This window comes from Biomphalaria glabrata, chromosome 13 (genome assembly GCF_947242115.1).
Source record: "Biomphalaria glabrata chromosome 13, xgBioGlab47.1, whole genome shotgun sequence".
Taxonomy (NCBI): Eukaryota; Metazoa; Mollusca; class Gastropoda; family Planorbidae; genus Biomphalaria; species Biomphalaria glabrata.
In genome coordinates, this window is record NC_074723.1 from 24,876,167 (window position 1) to 24,894,467 (window position 18,301).

The 18,301-nt window shown below is 33.3% G+C and overlaps 1 protein-coding gene across 8 annotated transcripts in view; it reads left to right on the plus strand.

Annotated features, from left to right (window-relative positions):
- The first annotated feature begins 4,919 nt into the window (after positions 1–4,919).
- LOC106077027 (putative leucine-rich repeat-containing protein DDB_G0290503) overlaps positions 4,920–18,301 on the plus strand; it is a 38,372-nt gene continuing 24,990 nt past the window's right edge. For 4 of the 8 annotated variants that reach the window (XR_008774540.1, XM_056009084.1, XM_056009082.1 and 1 more), the window contains exons 1-11: positions 4,923–5,176; positions 8,059–8,135; positions 8,726–8,845; positions 9,048–9,240; positions 10,509–10,702; positions 11,101–11,253; positions 11,969–12,216; positions 13,356–13,567; positions 16,974–17,113; positions 17,309–17,428; positions 17,668–18,078. Coding sequence is in view for 7 of the 8 variants with exons in the window: in XM_056009084.1 (XP_055865059.1) it covers positions 8,133–8,135; positions 8,726–8,845; positions 9,048–9,240; positions 10,509–10,702; positions 11,101–11,253; positions 11,969–12,216; positions 13,356–13,567; positions 16,974–17,113; positions 17,309–17,428; positions 17,668–18,078 (1,794 nt within the window). In the remaining variant the exon portion in view is untranslated. Of the gene's footprint in view, positions 5,177–8,058; positions 8,136–8,725; positions 8,846–9,047; positions 9,241–10,508; positions 10,703–11,100; positions 11,254–11,968; positions 12,217–13,355; positions 13,568–16,973; positions 17,114–17,308; positions 17,429–17,667; positions 18,079–18,301 lie in introns of all 8 variants that reach the window. The other 4 variants (XM_056009080.1, XM_056009078.1, XM_056009079.1 and 1 more) reach the window with 4 other exon arrangements.

The following is an 18,301-nucleotide window of genomic DNA, read 5'->3' on the forward strand; positions in this document are numbered from 1 at the left end:
ATATTGGCAAGTTGAGTTGGATGAACCAAGCTCTTATTTATGTACATTCAATACTCCGTTTGGAAGATACAGATTCTTGAGAATGCCTTTTGGTATATCCTCAGCTAGTGAAGTATTACAGAAACGTGCTTATCAAGTATTCGGAGACATCCCAGGTGTACATATCATGTCAGATGACATGCTGATTGCAGCAAAAGATGAAAAAGAACATGATCAAATTTTTGAAAATGTTCTGGAGAGAGCTAGAAAGAACAATGTAAAGTTCAACAAGAACAAGATACAATATAAACTTTTTGGTGTTAATTATCTCGGAAGACAAATTGGAGCAGATGGTATTCGTCCAGATCCAGCTAAAATCAAAGCAATAATGGAGATGCCAGCACCAACAGATCGACCAGGAATTCAAAGACTCCTATGGATGTTGAACTTTCTGTCAAGTTTCATTCCAAACATGTCAACAATTACCAGTCCATTGCGTGAATTGCTAAAGAAAGATGTATTGTGGCAGTGGAATGCAGAGCAAGAAAATGCTTTCCAACTAATAAAGAAAACACTTAGTGAAGCTCCAGTTCTGCAATTGTTTAACCCTGAAAAGCCAGTTAATATTCAGTGTGACGCTTCTTCTAAAGGGTTGGGAGCATGTTTAATGCAAGAAGACAAACCAGTTGCGTATACGTCAAGATCATTGACAGAAACAGAGTGCAGATATGCACAAATAGAAAAGGAAATGTTAGCTATAGTGTTTGCAGCTGAACATTTTCACCATTATATTTTTGGAAGAACTGTGACTGTACAATCAGATCACAAACCTTTGCAAACTATTGTGACTAAGCCTTTACATAAGATTTCACCAAGACTTCAGTTGATGATGTTAAGACTGTTGAGATATCAATTAACAGTAACTTACACTCCAGGTTCAAAAATGCAAATAGCTGATACGTTATCGCGTGCGTACATCAATGGTCAAGAACAATCAAATTCAAATGATGACATGGTTATGAGAATTCATAGCGCAACAGCACAGTTTCCGGGAAGTGATCAGAAGATTATTGAAATTAGAAGGAAAACTGAATCTGATGCTAAATTAAAACTTGTAATGAATTATGTCAGAGAAGGTTGGCCAAAGATAAAAACTCAAGTTCATGAAACAGTGAAAGTGTATTGGTCATTTAAAGACAGTATTCATGAAGAGAATGGAATATTGTTTTATGAGAACAGAATTATAATTCCTTCAAGTATGAGAAATGAAATTCTCGACAAGTTGCACATAGGTCATTTTGGTCTTGAGAAAACCAGATCCAAGGCAAAACAGAGTGTGTTTTGGCCAGGATTGTCTAAAGATATTTTTTCGACAATAATGAAATGCGCAACATGTGCAACGTTCAAAAGAAATAATGTGAAGGAAAAATTGTTACCTCATGCTGTACCAGACAGACCATGGAAAAAGGTTGCGACAGATTTATTTGAATGGCGAAACAATGACTATTTGATAGTTGTGGACTATTTCTCCAAATATCCTGAAATAAAACGACTAGAGAACAAAACAGCAGAATGTGTTATCAGGGCAATGAAAGGTATTTTTGCTAGACATGGCATACCAGAAGAAATAGTGAGCGACAATATGCCATTCAATAGCTATCAATATAGAGAGTTTGCTTCTGAATGGGGTTTCAAGATAACAACATCAAGTCCCAGATACCCTCAATCAAATGGACAAAGTGAGGTGTATGTTGGTATCGTAAAGCAGATATTCAACAAAGCATACAAAAGTGGGAAAGATCCATATCTCGCTATGCTCGAGTATAGAAATACTCCAATAAGCGGACTGCTTTATTCGCCATCACAACTGCTGATGAGTAGAAGACTCAGGGACATCATTCCAACTGATCCCAAACTATTGAAACCATCGGTAGCTGAAAATGCAGAGACATTACTCAACGAAAGACAGAGGAAAAGCAAATGAGGTACGATGCAAAATCAAGGTTACCTAAAGACTACTCTGTCGGGGAGAAGGTGAGAGTTCGTCTAGGACAAACATGGCAGAAAGCAGTCGTCATTAATAAACATCCATCACCCAGATCTTACATCATAAAGACAAATGATGGGAAAACATACAGACGAAATCAACGGTTTTTAAACAAGAGCTACGAAGAAGACATCTCTGGGTACTATGACACAGACGAAGACAATGAACAGCAAACTGTTAGAACAAAAGAAACAGACAATTATAAACCAACATCTAGAGAACTTGCTGTGCCGGTCAAGACAACCAGAAGTGATCGAGTTGTCAAAATTCCTTGTAAATATAAGTATTAAGAACTTTAAAAGGAAGGATGTGATGATAGCTTCAAAAGGAAGGATGTGTTAATATTAGAAGATATTACGTCATTGTTTGTTGTTTATGTTTTATGCGAAAGCAAAGAATCGGACGGAAATAAAAAGTGAGTTATATATGTCTACCTTGATAAAGACACTCTCGTTATTATCATTATTAATTAGTAACGTCTACAGTAATTCATTATTAATCTGTGACTACAGAACAAGTGACGCCACTGATATAGCCTACATTAACATATACATGTACTTGACATTCCAATTCAAGGCATTTAAAGCTGGTTCGGTCATATTGTTTGACACGACTCGCTGTCAAAATCATCTATAATAAAGGTACAAAAGTAATAAAATTACAAAGAAAAGCTAGATGATCGACGTCAAACAATGAACCTACGTTTGTCTTCATTTCTACTAAGGATATAGCTTCTAATTGGGAAGAGTGAAGAAATTTTGTTACGCTAACCTTTAAGGGTCAGGTGATGATAAAAGTAGTACCCTACCAAAAAAAAAAAAATTAAAAAATATTGCAATTTTTAGTTATTTATTAATTAAAAATTATTTTTAAAAAAAAATTATTTAAGAAAAAAATCAGTTAATAAGAATTTAACACCTAATATACCTTTGAAACGAACAGCATGCGTTCTGTTCAAGTGCCAAACGATTAAAGGACAACGAAATTTGAGGTTATTGATATACTTTGAATTAAATTTCTTTCTGAAAGTTAAATCTACAAAATATTAATTCAGTATTTTGTAAATATTGTTTTAATATGTTGACCTTTATCTTTATTTTATATTTTAAAAATATTAGTAGACAAAAGAAAGAGCACGTTTAATGCTGACTCTATATTTGACCTAAACAAATTCTTAATTTTGTAAAGCACACAATAACTATAATAAATTAAAAATAGTTGTCATTCTTTGCAACAGTTATCTAACTTTAAGGAATGCCCATATGAGAAAAGAGTCCTTGTAATCACAACAAATTTCCGTAAGGATCAATAAAGCAGTCTTAGTCTTAGTCATAACATATTTATGTATATGGGAATGCCCTTTCGGTTTTTTATTTTCGTAGTACAACGACATAGAGAACTCTTTAGCTGCTTTAATAAGAAAACTTTTCATTTTATTTGATAATAAATCTTTTTTTACAGTGAATAGTCCAAATGTAATAATATTAGTAAAATGTTCTTTAAATTAATGATTACAAAAATTTTACAGAAGAAAAAAAATTGTAGTAATAAAATTTAGATTTTGGGAATGCGGTAGGCCTACATTTCTAATGTAAACGAATATTACTTTTATTATTTTATTTATATAAATAGAAAAAGGTGCACAAGTTATAATCTATAATGTTACATATTAAATTATGTCATGTAATCTGCTAGGCCTATTAGGAATCGCAGAATTTAATTAATAGAAATTAAAAAAAGATAGACTGTATAATTCGAAGCATTCACGGCAGTTTGGAAGGCGCCCCTACACCCAACTCTAACGGGTACCTGACTTTAGTAGGGGTATTAAGTAAAGGCGGTTGGTCGTTGTGCTGTTTGTTAACCATTGGCGAAAGAAACAGATGACCTTAACAGATCGCAAGGTCTGAAAGGGGAATTTTATTTTACTCACAATTCTGCTTTCTTAATAACTTGGAAACATAAGTTGACTGTCTGCATCTTAGAGTTGGCTACACACACAACAGAACATTAAGTCCACTTGTTTTACGTTCAGTAAACCCTCAATGTATTTCAACCTAAGGATACATCTTTGTCGTCTTATGGCGCTGAGCCTGTTCATTCATAAACGCTGTCATCATAACGTGTGAATCTCTAGTGCTTACGAGAAAACATTCAAAATTTTACTACATTTTTTTGCACAGGATTCTAGCAATAGTCGCTTTTTATCTAACTTATTTTCTGCTCCTTCTTTTTCGATTCCAATCAACACATTTCTACACTGTTGAAGATAATAATTATGATTTATAAAGGACTTCGTAACAGCTACTTATTGAGATCATGCGATAACTCCACCAATCCAATATTAATTCGTATGTGACTGGACATGTCATCTATAGAACTTAAAACGTTGTTGGTCTCTTAGAGGAATGGAGATGAATCTTGCGTGGTGCCCCAACGGTCCAGCAGACTAAGGGATAGAGCTAGAGCTGAGCTGATCGAGCTGAGCTGGTCTCTTCATAGAGCCAATATCCGATTATATTCACACTAACGTCAATCTCTATAAGAAATAATGGCCTTAAGTTTATGTTTATCGTTTAACTGGCATTCAATGCTGCCTTTTAGGTGGCCCTACCGGCCCAATGGGCATTTGCCCGAATGCCTATATAGCCAGTCCGCCCCTGCTTGTAGGTAACTCTGGTAGGCCTATTGTAGTATCACGTGTATCAAAGATAAAAATAACTCAAATTTGCGTGTCTAAACAAGAAGGCTAGCAGAAAACACGTTACTACACTCACACAGTCCGAGTCTAGAACTTTTATTACTATCATGACGTTATATAGATATAGTCTGGGTGGTATATTATAATCTCTAGAATCTATCTAGAAATGTATAGATCTCCCATCTTTCTACCTCTAAAATGAAACTAAGAAATAAACTAGGCTTAGATTTAAAAAATCTCTATTTTATACAGTAGCCTACTATTTAATTCTAGAATCTTGGTTCTATAGACATAGAAATATATGTAGGTCTGTGTTTTGGTCTAGAGATCAATGACAAAATCAAACAAGCGAAGTGTGACAAATGCCTTATAATCTTCGTTGACAAGCAGTTTGTAGTTTGTTTAAAAATGGCTGCCAGACGAATAAATCAACACTTTTCTAAAAGTTTGTAAGCTCGTACTAGATCTAGATCTGTCCATATTGGACCATATCTTAGTTATTTGTTCGAAATCTTAATAATTTCATCTAGATCTAGAATCTATATAGATTAGTAGAATTTAGTAGATATTTAGATTTTATTTAGAATTTATTAATCTATAAGAGGTCTAAGCAGAATAGCAGATATATGTAACTGCCTATACCGTATACCGTATTAATAATTAATACGGTATAGATTGATCTAGATTAGAAATTAGAATTAGATCTAGCATGCTAGATTTTTTAGATCTAGATCTAGAAAACTAAGCAATGTTTAAGTATAGTGAAGTATATAGTGGATATTAGAGTCTAGATATTTATTTTCATCTAATGAATCTAACTAATGCATTCAGTATTCACATTGCAAACTCATCAAATAAATAATTTAACTTTGACTGTTGCTGTTGACTTGAATTGAAACTAATTAAAATAAATTATGGCAATAAAAAAAAAATGATCTTAAGTTGTAGATAGAGTCTGATTGACTAGATCTAGCTAAACTTATTTACTTACTCCTAAAGTCTATTATGTGACTGTTCCATGATTTAGGACTATATATATGCCGCCGCTAGTATAATCGATTTAATTTATTCTAAATCTAGAATGACTAGAAGAATTGGTCTAGATCTAAGTTAAGATGTAAAGTTAAGTTAATATAAGTATTTAGATAAAGTTTAGTAATAATATTATATAATTTACTATTCTATATTCTATTTGTTGTTTTGTAAAATGTTTTACATGTTTTGGTTATTCCTTCATATTCTGAAGATAATTGCATCCTAGCTCAAACCTCTCTCAGGATCACGAAGGATGGCAGCGGGAAGGGTTCGAACCAGGGACCTTTAAGATCACCTAACCAAAGTTGATATGGCATGTCACACAACCAGGCATTATTCATCTGAGATTGTAACCTATATATATATATATAAAAGATTCTTCTAGATTCTTTAATCTAGATTATTGATCTAATGGGTGTAACTTTACATTAAAGGCCCCCTTTGAAGAATATTATACAAGTGGCAGTGCTCTATCTATCCCTAAGATCACAAGGTTGCTAAAAGAGGAGAGAGTGAGATAGTGACTGGGCATGCTCCACTAGTAGAGTGCGCATGCGCAATTGAGTTCATGTCAATGTCAGTACTTCAACATAGTGTGGATAGCTGCCAAATTATTGTCCTGAAAAATCCAGGGCCTTCAGTGGAAAATTTTACCATCTAATATCAAATGTAGTGAATCTAGATCATACTGCAAATACTGATTATATCAGCAAAAAAGGGCAGCAAAGATTACGATTACTAAGAAAACTGTCCTCGTTTAATGTTATCGAAAAGGCCTTGGCTATGTTTTATCACTCTCACGGTACATCTGCAATATTTTAAGTTTCAATATCACTGCCTGGTATGGCAATCTGAGCATTAAAAATAGGAATAAACTTTATAGAATCCTAAATGCTGCTGGCAAAATCATTGGCAAAAAACAAACCTCATTTGGGCAGTTGTTTGAGACAAACATCTATAAAAAAGCTAACAAGATCCTCGAAATAAAGAATCACCCTTTGTGCCAGGATTTTGTGATTTTACCATCACAAAAGAGATACAAGACACCGATAGCAAAGACAAACAGACACAAACACTCTTTTGTTCCCCTGGCAATCAAATCATTAAATAAGAACAATCTTGTATAAACTTTGTCACATGTAAATTAAAATGAGTGAGTCTGGTGTGAATGTACATTTTGGTTTCTTATAGTTATAATGTTTTTTGTTTGGTGTAATGCACAAATTGTAAGACAAATTTCCTTATGGATAATAAAGATTATTATTATTATTATTATTATTATATTCTAGATGTAAATAGATGTACACTATTATATGATAGGCCCATAAAAAAAAAGTCTAGTCCAAATTTTAAACAATAATTTTAATAAATAAACACTTATTAATGTATTCTATATTGAAGACTGAGTATATTACATGATAAGGAATCTAGATTCATCTCGAGACCAGAGGTTCTCAACCTTTTTAGCTTGGCAAACCCTTTTTATAATGCTCCAGTATGCATTGACCCCCAACCAATTATTTTCTTTAGTAAGCATTAGTAACTTTTCTTTTGCTAATGTTAGAAAGTTGTAATCATAATGTAAATATCTGTTTGGCCTTGTATTATAAAAACTTTTTTTAATCAAATAAAAATATATGTGATTGTATGTCAGGTTAGGCATTTTCTCATTCCCCGTGTTTTGCAAAATTATTTTAATGGAAATGGAAGAAGAAGGCGCAACACAGACAAAACAGGATACCGATGCAAACACTTGATCCAGCATTATGTAACTGTTATGGAAGTAAAATAATTTTTCTGTATCACTTAGTTTTAATGTCTCTGGAACATCTTTAACCTTGACTGTAAATCAACTTCTGGTAATTGTGAATGGTATGTCAGATACATTTGGAAAGAGATTTCTTTCGCAAGCATTTGCAAAAGTTCTTTCACAGAAATTATCATTAAATCCGTTTGCCAGGTTAAATGTTATTTTCCAAATAAAGAGTAGATATGCGAACAAGTGAATATAATTTTCATTTAATTTTGTTTACCAAAGCTAAAGTTAAATAAGATATTCTTATAATAATTGAATAATAAATTTATAAATGATGTCTTATTGTTTAGACTACACAGAATAGTAAACCATTTTTTTTAAAATATGTATGCATTGTATTAAATAATATTTTGATGCTACAAATTACTCTAAATTTAATGATTATGTATAGTATTTTGAAACAAAATGACCATTATGTATCATTTTGTCATATAATATTCTTAATTATTTCTTTTAGTTCTTTTTTTTTTTTTTTGACAGAATATATGCAGCCATTGTGCGGTTAGAAAAACGTTAACTGAAATACATTTTAGATCTATATGTGAAGCCTAAAAATGGTAGGAATAATTTGTTTTTCATATAGATCTATGTGCAATAAGAGATTGTAAATAAAATGTATAAAGCTAATAATGTCATATTTTTAATTATCAGTTTGAGCCAATTTTGTTAGAAACATTTGTTAAAAATAAAGTGTTTGTATTTATGTAAAAATTAAATCTTTACATACTTTATCAATATTGAAATAAATCTATGGGAGGCAACTCAGTAAGGATTAGCAGTAAAAGATCACAAATCTTTATTATAGTATAGGCAAATAACATAGACAGTGAATTAAAGCCTTTCAATACACGGAGTCAAGTTCCAGCAGTCTTTTCTGCCAAACTTTTATCCAAACCAATGTCTCCCTTTCCTTTGTCACTATTTAAGTACACAATCCAGTTCTCAGTCTTCTATTTCTTTGATTAAGCCTGAAGAAAGCTTCTCTTTAGTAACAGTGTGTTCCTGTCCAATGTTGAATAGTGTGTGCTGGTGCTGGGCAAAGTTACACCTATATAAAAGTACATCTACACAATATTTTTTCTGTGACTGTTTTAAAAAGATGAATAAAGTAATAAATTTTCTTGTTTTGATTTTGTGATTTTGTTAGGATAGTCCTAGAGACATCCAAAACCAGATTACAGTTAAACTAACAGAGGATGGCTTGAATCCTGTGTCCAGTGATTTGGAGAAATTGTTATTTCTATGGAAACTTTATCAGCAGCTGAAGGTAATGGAGAAGATTTATTCATTTTAGAAACAAAAAGCAAAGCAGAAGTAAAACATTGGAAGGTCGTCTTGATTTCCTTTGCAATTCTAGTTACACAGCTAGGGATTATCTTCCTTATATAAATCAACTGTGTTTTTATGCATTTTTAAAAAATTAAAAGTTCAACAACGCAAACTAATTTCTTGTGTGAACATTTTATTAGGATGAACTACAAATATCACACCAGAATGAAGCTAAAATGAAAGAAGCCCAAGCAGAAGAGATGAAGGAGGTAGAAAGCTATGTTGAACACATTCGCCAACTTTCAGATGATAGAGAAGCTCTTATTCAGGACTTGGAAAGTGAAAATGAGGCATTGAAAATTCAAATCTGTCATTTAGAACAGGAAACTAGTAGTGAGTTATTGAATGAGTGTATTACATATCTCACTTTGTGCTACACTAATTAAAATATTAATTAAAGTTTGATGTTCTTTTTTTTTTTGTTTCAATGTGACTTTACTTAATCTTTTTGACTTCCAGTAGAGCATAGTGCCATTACAGAAAGGGTTGCATGAATCAGCCAGGAAAACCAACAACTTAGCAGAGTTTAAATCATTGATTAACATGCATGACTAGATTGACACATGAATTATGAAATGCATATGGCATAATTTTCTTCTTTTTTAAAGTAATGTCTGTAATATATAAGATAAAAGTACATTGTCATTAGGCTATTTTTTTGGGCAATTCCCCTCATAGGGTCTGTGTCCATCCTGCCGTCTTTGCTTCTTGTTCTTCTGATCATCTCCATGTTTGCATTGGTCTCCCAGCCTTTCTCTTCTCCTATAGTTTTCAATCAAGTTCCAGTTTTTTTTTTCAATATTTTACCTTTTCTCTGCATTGTGTATACAATCCAGCCCCATTTACATCTTTTGATTTTTTTTGTTCTATTGTTTGCTGTTGTTTCCCAGTTAAAGATTGTCTTTGGTCAACACCCATTATATGTCACAAATATTTGCTGGTGAATGCCTGGAGCTTGTCTGTACTGCAACCATACATGTCTTGAACTTTTGATCTGATTTTTAACATCAGCATCTGTTTTCATCATCTTTGTTGTTGATGCTTTCAAGATAAACTAAGCTGTCAGTTTCTATTATGTTTTTTCCTGGGTTTTATTCTCTTCACCTCAGTTTTTATTTTATTGATTTTTAAACCATGCAGTTTTCTCTTCTTAAAATTTTGTCTGTGATTTTTTGTAAAAGGAGGCAGACATCATCTGCAAAATCCAGATCCTCCAGCTGTTTTGTTATTGAATGTCTGTGCTGCCAAAATCCAGATCCTCCAGCTGTTTTGTTATTGAATGTCTGTGCTGCCAAAATCCAGATCCTCCAGCTGTTTTGTTATTGAATGTCTGTGCTGCCAAAATCCAGATCCTCCAGCTGTTTTGTTATTGAATGTCTGTGCTGCCAAAATCCAGATCCTCCAGCTGTTTTGTTATTGAATGTCTGTGCTGCCAAAATCCAGATCCTCCAGCTGTTTTGTTATTGAATGTCTGTGCTGCCAAAATCCAGATCCTCCAGCTTTTTTGTTATTGAATGTCTGTGCTGCCAGCTATAGACCTTCTGATTATTATTATTTATGAGGTTTATAAGTGGTAGTCCTTTTTTTCTTTTTATTTGCAGCCACAGCTCAAGCAGAAATAATAGAAATGCTGTCAGAACAAGGACTGGCTGAGATTGCTAAGTCACCCCCAGGAGAACAAATAGCTTACCTGATTGTAGAGAGAACACGCTTGTTAGAGGAAATAGAAAAGCATAGGAGTAACTCCAGAACAGATGATGGCAAAAACTCAAACATTAAACAACAGTTGGAACAGGTACACATTGTTTTGTGAACCTGTACAACTTGTTTTCATTACTTCAAAGCTTCTTATGGTTTTGTTTTTTTCAATATAGGGGTTCCAAATAGGAACACATTGACCAGGAGCCTATTCTTTCCACACAAAAAATAAAAAATTTTGATACCCATTAGAGCTGGTGGGATTTTTAAATGATTGGAATTTTTTATTATTTAATTATGTATTTGCACAATTTAACATTTTGAGAGTCTATTAATTCATAAATTTACTTATTCTGCACAGATAAATTTTATTTGTCTTCTTTTTAAAAATTTTTTTTTATAATCACATAGGAAAAATATTTCTAATGGCAATGTTTTATACAGTGGTCGATTATTTTATTGGTATTCCGTTTTGGTTATGTTTTGTTTTTTAAGGAAAGAGCAGAATTTGAGCAAGAACTAAACCAACAAAGAGAAAGTGATAAGATACTTCGAGACCAACTGAAACATGAGCATGAGGAAGAAATTAGTGCACTGATTGAAGAGAATGGAAAACTTGAAGATGATTTGCAAGATGCTGAAATGAGGGTAACTGAAGCATGCATAAATAAAATTTAAATATTGATAAAAATAGAAAAAGAGCGCTTTTTTTTTTTAGACCTTTGAGCTGATGAGAGTGCAGACATTAATGTAGTTTTTCTTTTCTTAGATTTTTATGTGGCCATCAAACTCATAACCTAATATCAACCTATAACCTAATGTTGCTAGGTCATTAATGTTTCAGAGCTAAACATTTTAATTCACTAAACTTTGTATAAGTTTATATATTTTGACCTGGAATAAAGTCCTTATATTTTTATTTGATACCAAAAAAAAGTTTTATATGGACTATGTTTGTGTTGATAATTTTAACCACAGTTTGTCCTTGCAACTAGTAAGGTAAGCTTTGTAAAACATCTTAGGCCTATTGTTTCAGATTAGAACATTTTTCTAGTGATAAAAATGAATTGAAACAAACAAAACTTATTTTTTATTGAACTTTTTAAAATACAAAATAGATTAAAATGAATTATTTTTATTTTGTTAATATGTTTTTCTCGTTCCTATTCTACCTCAAATATGACTCTTAACATAGACACATTGTTCCCACTCACTACTTACTCAAACATTTTATGTTCCCACTCACTACTTACTCAAACATTTTATGTTCTCCATCAGTGTTAAATTTTTAAAAAAGTTAAATAGGAAAATAGTGTTCATTTTAATACATTCCTGACCTGGGTTTTTTTTTTTCTTGTTTAAGATTTCTCAACTTAAGGCTGAATTGAACAAGTACACAGAAGGAGATGAACTGGAGACCAGTGGGCAAGGGAGATTATTTCAATTACCTGGAAGGGATGATATCAAAAGACTGGAAGAAGAAAGAAATGAGTTGAACAGAGAAAAAGAAGATATGGAGAAAGAGATGGCTGAGATAGAAAGTGATAGAGCTGATTTTCAGAAAGAGAAGGATAGCTTTGAAAAGGAAAAGAAAGCATTTGAGAAAGAAAAGTATGCATTAGATTTCAATTGAGTAACATAGACACTATATATATAATGATGCTTTCCCAAACCTTGTACCTATACAAATATCAATCTATTCATAGGTATATATTTACAAATATATTACTAGATATTTTTAGGAGATAATATTTTCCTTTCAGGTCCTTAAGACTTCTTATTTATTTTTTAATTTTGTAAAGTCTACATTTAACACTGCATACCATACTCAGTTTGCATTGGTCCTATAGTATCTATAGAAATTTGACTTTATCAGCTTGTGAAACACCTTTCTGCCCAAGTTAAATTCCAAATAAATAGTTGCTATTATCAATTAGGGATTCAAACTTGCATACTTTAGTGTGGTATCCTAGCAAAGAAGAGAATAATCATATTCACATGCTTCCTCATCAGTGGTGCTTCAGTCTATGAAGCCCTCTGACCTGCTTCTTACTGGTTTCTCACAACATTTTTGGTTTTGTTTTTCTCCTGCCTTAGTTCTTTAGCTAGTACAGAATTCCCTTATTCTCTGACATTCTGACAAGATGACCCTCCCAACCTAATCTGCTCTTTTTTATTTCATTTGTGTCACCATAGATGAGGTACCATATAGGTTCTATAGTTTCTGATTGGTGTATATCCACCATCCACATTTCATTTTGTATTGTTCCATATTTTTCCTTTCCCCAAATAAAAACAGGTGTTCTGTTTTATTCTTACATAAATGATAAGTTTTCATATTCATGAGATTGTTTTACTGTCTCCAGCAATTCTTTACATAACTAATGTCATTAAATAATTTTTGGTATTTTATGTAATAGATCCTATATATTTAAAGTGTTTATTTTTTCAAACAAGTGGTCAGTAGTTGGAATAGTTTTTACTTCTATTTGTTCATCTTGTCATACTCCATTTTACCTCCCTATTGAAAAGTATTTTCTAGTTTGCATATTAAACATTTTTACAAAATGGGGTTCCGAAAATCTGATATATTTTTAGGGTATGTGTCCCTGGTAGAATGTAACTTTGAACACTTATTATAGACTCAAAGTTAATGATTTTAAAAAAAATTATTGAAAAGAGAAAAAAAAAAAATAAGTTTGTACTTTATTTCAGTCATTAAATGATTAAAGAAACAAACATCATTACAGGTCTCAATTACTCAAAGAAATGACAAGACTAAAAGATTTACAAGAAGAGATAGAAACTGAGAGAGATGACTTAGAACTGGACAAAAAAGAAGTGGAAAAAGAAAGGCAAAGTGTAAAAGCACAAAAGGAAGAATTAGAAAATAAGAAACAAGAAAAGGAACACAATACAATGACTAGTCAAAAGTCAGTTGATGAGACAGATGAAAAAGATGGTAAGTATTTTGGTTTTATGAAAATCAAACTTATTTTGAAAATTGGTATAGTAATAATCTTCTCAATAAGTAGCAAATATAGGAACAAAATATTGCTAATAAAAAACAACCTTCAGTTTTATGCCTCATTGCACAAGCAATGCAAGATAGGGCTATAGTCATGCCTCAGTGCACAATCAATGTAAGAGAGGGCTATAGTCATGCCTCAGTGCACAATCAATGTAAGAGAGGGCTATAGTCATGCCTCAGTGCACAAGCAATGTAAGAGAGGGCTATAGTCATGCCTCAGTGCACAATCAATGTAAGAGAGGGCTATAGTCATGCCTCAGTGCACAAGCAATGTAAGAGAGGGCTATAGTCATGCCTCAGTGCACAATCAATGTAAGATAGGGCTATAGTCATGCCTCAGTGCACAATCAATGTAAGAGAGGGTTATAGTCATGCCTCAGTGCACAAGCAATGTAAGAGAGGGCTATAGTCATGCCTCAGTGCACAATCAATGTAAGAGAGGGCTATAGTCATGCCTCAGTGCACAAGCAATGTAAGAGAGGGCTATAGTCATGCCTCAGTGCACAATCAATGTAAGAGAGGGCTATAGTCATGCCTCAGTGCACAAGCAATGTAAGAGAGGGCTATAGTCATGCCTCAGTGCACAATCAATGTAAGAGAGGGCTATAGTCATGCCTCAGTGCACAAGCAATGTAAGAGAGGGCTATAGTCATGCCTCAGTGCACAATCAATGTAAGAGAGGGCTATAGTCATGCCTCAGTGCACAAGCAATGTAAGAGAGGGCTATAGTCATGCCTCATTGCACAAGCAATGTAAGAGAGGGCTATAGTCATGCCTCATTGCACAAGCAATGTAAGAGAGGGCTATAGTCATGCCTCAGTGCACAAGCAATGTAAGATAGGGCTATAGTCATGCCTCAGTGCACAAGCAATGTAAGATAGGGCTATAGTCATGCCTCAGTGCACAAGCAATGTAAGATAGGGCTATAGTCATGCCTCATTGCACAAGCAATGCAAGATAGGGCTATAGTCATGCCTCAGTGCACAAGCAATGTAAGAGAGGGCTATAGTCATGCCTCAGTGCACAAGCAATGTAAGAGAGGGCTATAGTCATGCCTCAGTGCACAAGCAATGTAAGAGAGGGCTATAGTCATGCCTCAGTGCACAAGCAATGTAAGAGAGGGCTATAGTCATGCCTCAGTGCACAATCAATACAAGAGAGGTCTATAGTCATACCTCAGTGCACAAGCAATGCAAGAGAGGGCTATAGTCATGCCTCCGTGCCAAAGATAGAATAGAGCAGAGCAAGTTATAAAATCTTATTGGGCAAAAAAGAGCCATTGTAAAGCTTCCTAAAAAGGACAACTTGGCAGATTGCAACAACTGGAGGGACATTACCCTCTTCTCTTTCCCGTGCAAAGTTTTCAGCATTGTTCTGTTGAGATGGCTTCAACAGTCAGTAGACTAGAGGCTCAGAGAAGAGCAAGCAGGCTTCAGAAGAGGCAGATCATGTGCAGAGTAGATCTTCGTTCTACAAAGTCTTGAGTATCAACAATGGTTAGCGATCAGTTTCGTAGACTTAAAGAAAGCATTTGATAGTGTCCATCCTGAATCACTATGGAAAATAGTTAGAGAATATGGTATCTCAGAAAAAATTGTCCTGATCCTATGACACCTATACAGTCAATCTAGTTGCTGCATTAAAACAGAAGAAGAAACAAGTTTTTTTTAGCATTGAGACAGGTGTGAGACAGAAGTGCATTTTATCTCCCTTTTTCTTCCTCCTAATCATCGACTACATAATGAGGAGAGCAATGAATCAGACTGCCTGGACTTGATAGACTTGGACTTCACAGATGATGTTGCACTACTCGGATCTACATATAAATACATACAAGAAGTGATGGAGAGCCTAGAGAGAGAGACACCCAAAATTGGCAAAAATGGCTAAGATAGATTTTAGGAGTCAGTTATAGAGATCAGGTCTCAAACAAAGAAATCCTTTGCCGAACTGGGAGTTGACCACTTAGGGAGGTTGTGACAGAGAGTCACATGAGGGTTACAGGACATGTTCTCAGACAAAATGAACTACGCATACCAAGAGTCGGGATGACATGGCGCCAATACGAGGAAAGCACAAACAGGGACGTCCTCGTATAACTTGGTGCCACACTTGAAGGACACATGTAGGACCTCAGAACAGTAGACACCAGCAGTGGACACCAGGTGGGAAGAGGCTTCAGATATTGCTAATGTAGAGACAACTTGCCGCCCAATGCCCAATGCGCCAAACTAAGTCTAAAAGGGTATGTTTAAGAGGAGGACATATTTAATACTATGCTGAATCATCTTGAATATGTGGTTTGTCTTGATACCTCCTATGGTTTGCTGTGTGGTGGAAAGCTCAAGAAAACAAATAGTACTGATGCAGCACAGAATCTTTAATATACCTGTAAACTATTGTGACAAGTAAGCAGCTAAACTAATTTGCTGATACCAGTAATGTTGAAATGTATAGACTACAATGCATGCGATACATCTACAATCAATTGCTAGTCTTACTAATGTCTCTGTCCTTGCTGTATTTTGTGAAAGGATTGAAGCTTTTATAATATTCAGTCTTCTTTTAATAAGCTAAGCATGTTGGCAGCAACAGTTGGCTCATAAATCAACTCTTCTCATACAAAGGTGCGGGTTTGTATGATTTTTTTATACTTATTTTATACTTGTGCAAAAATACAGTAGTCACATTTAACTTGCAATTGAGAATAATATACAAGTACAATTTCCTTGACACATGTAACATACAAGCAAGTAAAAGGAACTATTCACTAAGAGGTATTGGTTTCAGACCAACTGTGACAACTACTAGTTTCTATCTATAACTAAAATGTTCACTACTAATCCTGACCTTCACCTTCACCTTACCCCAACGTTTAATGAATTTACCCTTTACTCAAGATAATATGAACTGTAATTTACAATTAATGATATTGCTTCACAAGTTTCTATTTATTTCTATATAATAAATATACATATGTCATAGATGTGAGTATTAGTAGTCAAATGTGTCTATGAACAAGTGTATTTTATAGTCAAATGTGTTCTATGAACAGATGTATTTTATAGTCAGATGTGTCTATGAACAAGTGTATTTTATAGTCAGATGTGTTCTATGATCAAGTGTATTTTATAGTCAGATGTGTCTATGAACAGGTGTATTTTATAGTCAGATGTGTTCTATGAACTAGTGTATTTTATAGTCAAATGTGTTCTATGAACAAGTGTATTTTATAGTCAGATGTGTTCTATGAACTAGTGTATTTTATAGTCAGATGTGTTGTATGAACAAGTGTATTTTATAGTCTCTTCTATAATCAAGTTATTCTATTTATCAGGTACTAAATTAAGAAGATCCTCTAGTGATGTAATGTTGAGGAAAGTCATTGAGGATAAAACAAAGATTGAAGGGGAGTTGGTACAACTTAAATCACAGATGAGATCATTACAGAATGAAAAGGACGGCCATGATGATGTGGTTAGTTAACATCTTGTCATGTTGATATCATGGAGGTTTTTATTACAATTTAAGTCATGCCAATCTTTTGTGGGAATGTGTTTGTAGTTTATTGTACATAATCAGTTTTTAAATATTTTCAATTTTGATACTTTCGTTGATTGTTTGATAATGTTATTCTAAGCCTGTAAATAAAAAAACAACAAATTTGCACAGGTGAACAGTTTAAAAAAAGAATTGGAAAAATCTCTTTCTCAACATCAGCTTTTGCAAATGAAAAACAAAAGTTTAAACTCTGAGCTGGAAAGTCTAGAATCTCAATTAGATGAGATGGAGGTAAACAGGAAACAAACAATTAAATTATTACTATAGATACTAAGAAAAAGAGAATATGTTTTAAATAAATGTATTTATACATTAACAATTGTCTAAGTCACTATAGAAACTTTGAAAAAGATAAATTATCACTAAATAAATGTATTTAAAGATTAAAAATGTTCTAGGTCACTATAAAAACCCTGAGACAAGAAAAGCTATCTCTATGTAAATGTATTTATACATTAACTATCATCTAGGTCACTATAGAAACATTGAAACAAGAAAAGCTAACTCTGACATCCAAAAATGAGTCTCTCTATGCTGAAGTAAAAACCCTTCGTGATGAGGCATCAAAATCTTTTACTCTACAAAACATGGTGGAAATATTAAATAATAATAACAAACAACTAAATGAAACTTTGGAATCAATCAAAATGAAATATGAACAAACAGCCAGCGAGAAGGATATGTTAGCCACTCAGAATCAACAGTTATTCAAAGGTGAGCAAGACTTGACCACTCAGCTTGAGACATTAAAACATGAACTGGATAAAGTAACAAAAGAAAAGGAACAACTCAGTAACCAGGAACATGAACTCTTGGCAGTCACCAAAAAGCAAGAACAAGTAGAGAAGATGCTAAAGGCTGATTTAGAAGATTTAAACAAGGTATTATAAGAGAACTTTTTTAGAAGATAAATAATTAGTTATATTAATTCATTTTCAAGAAAAATTATGCAATGTAGTGTAATTAACACAAAATAATGCAGTTTATTTTAAATGTGAATTTATGGAGAGATCAATAAAAAAATTAACTGGCTTTATAACAGCTACTGTCATAGCACAAAAATAACAAAGATTTACTGCTGCAGGGGTGAATGAAGGTCTCGTG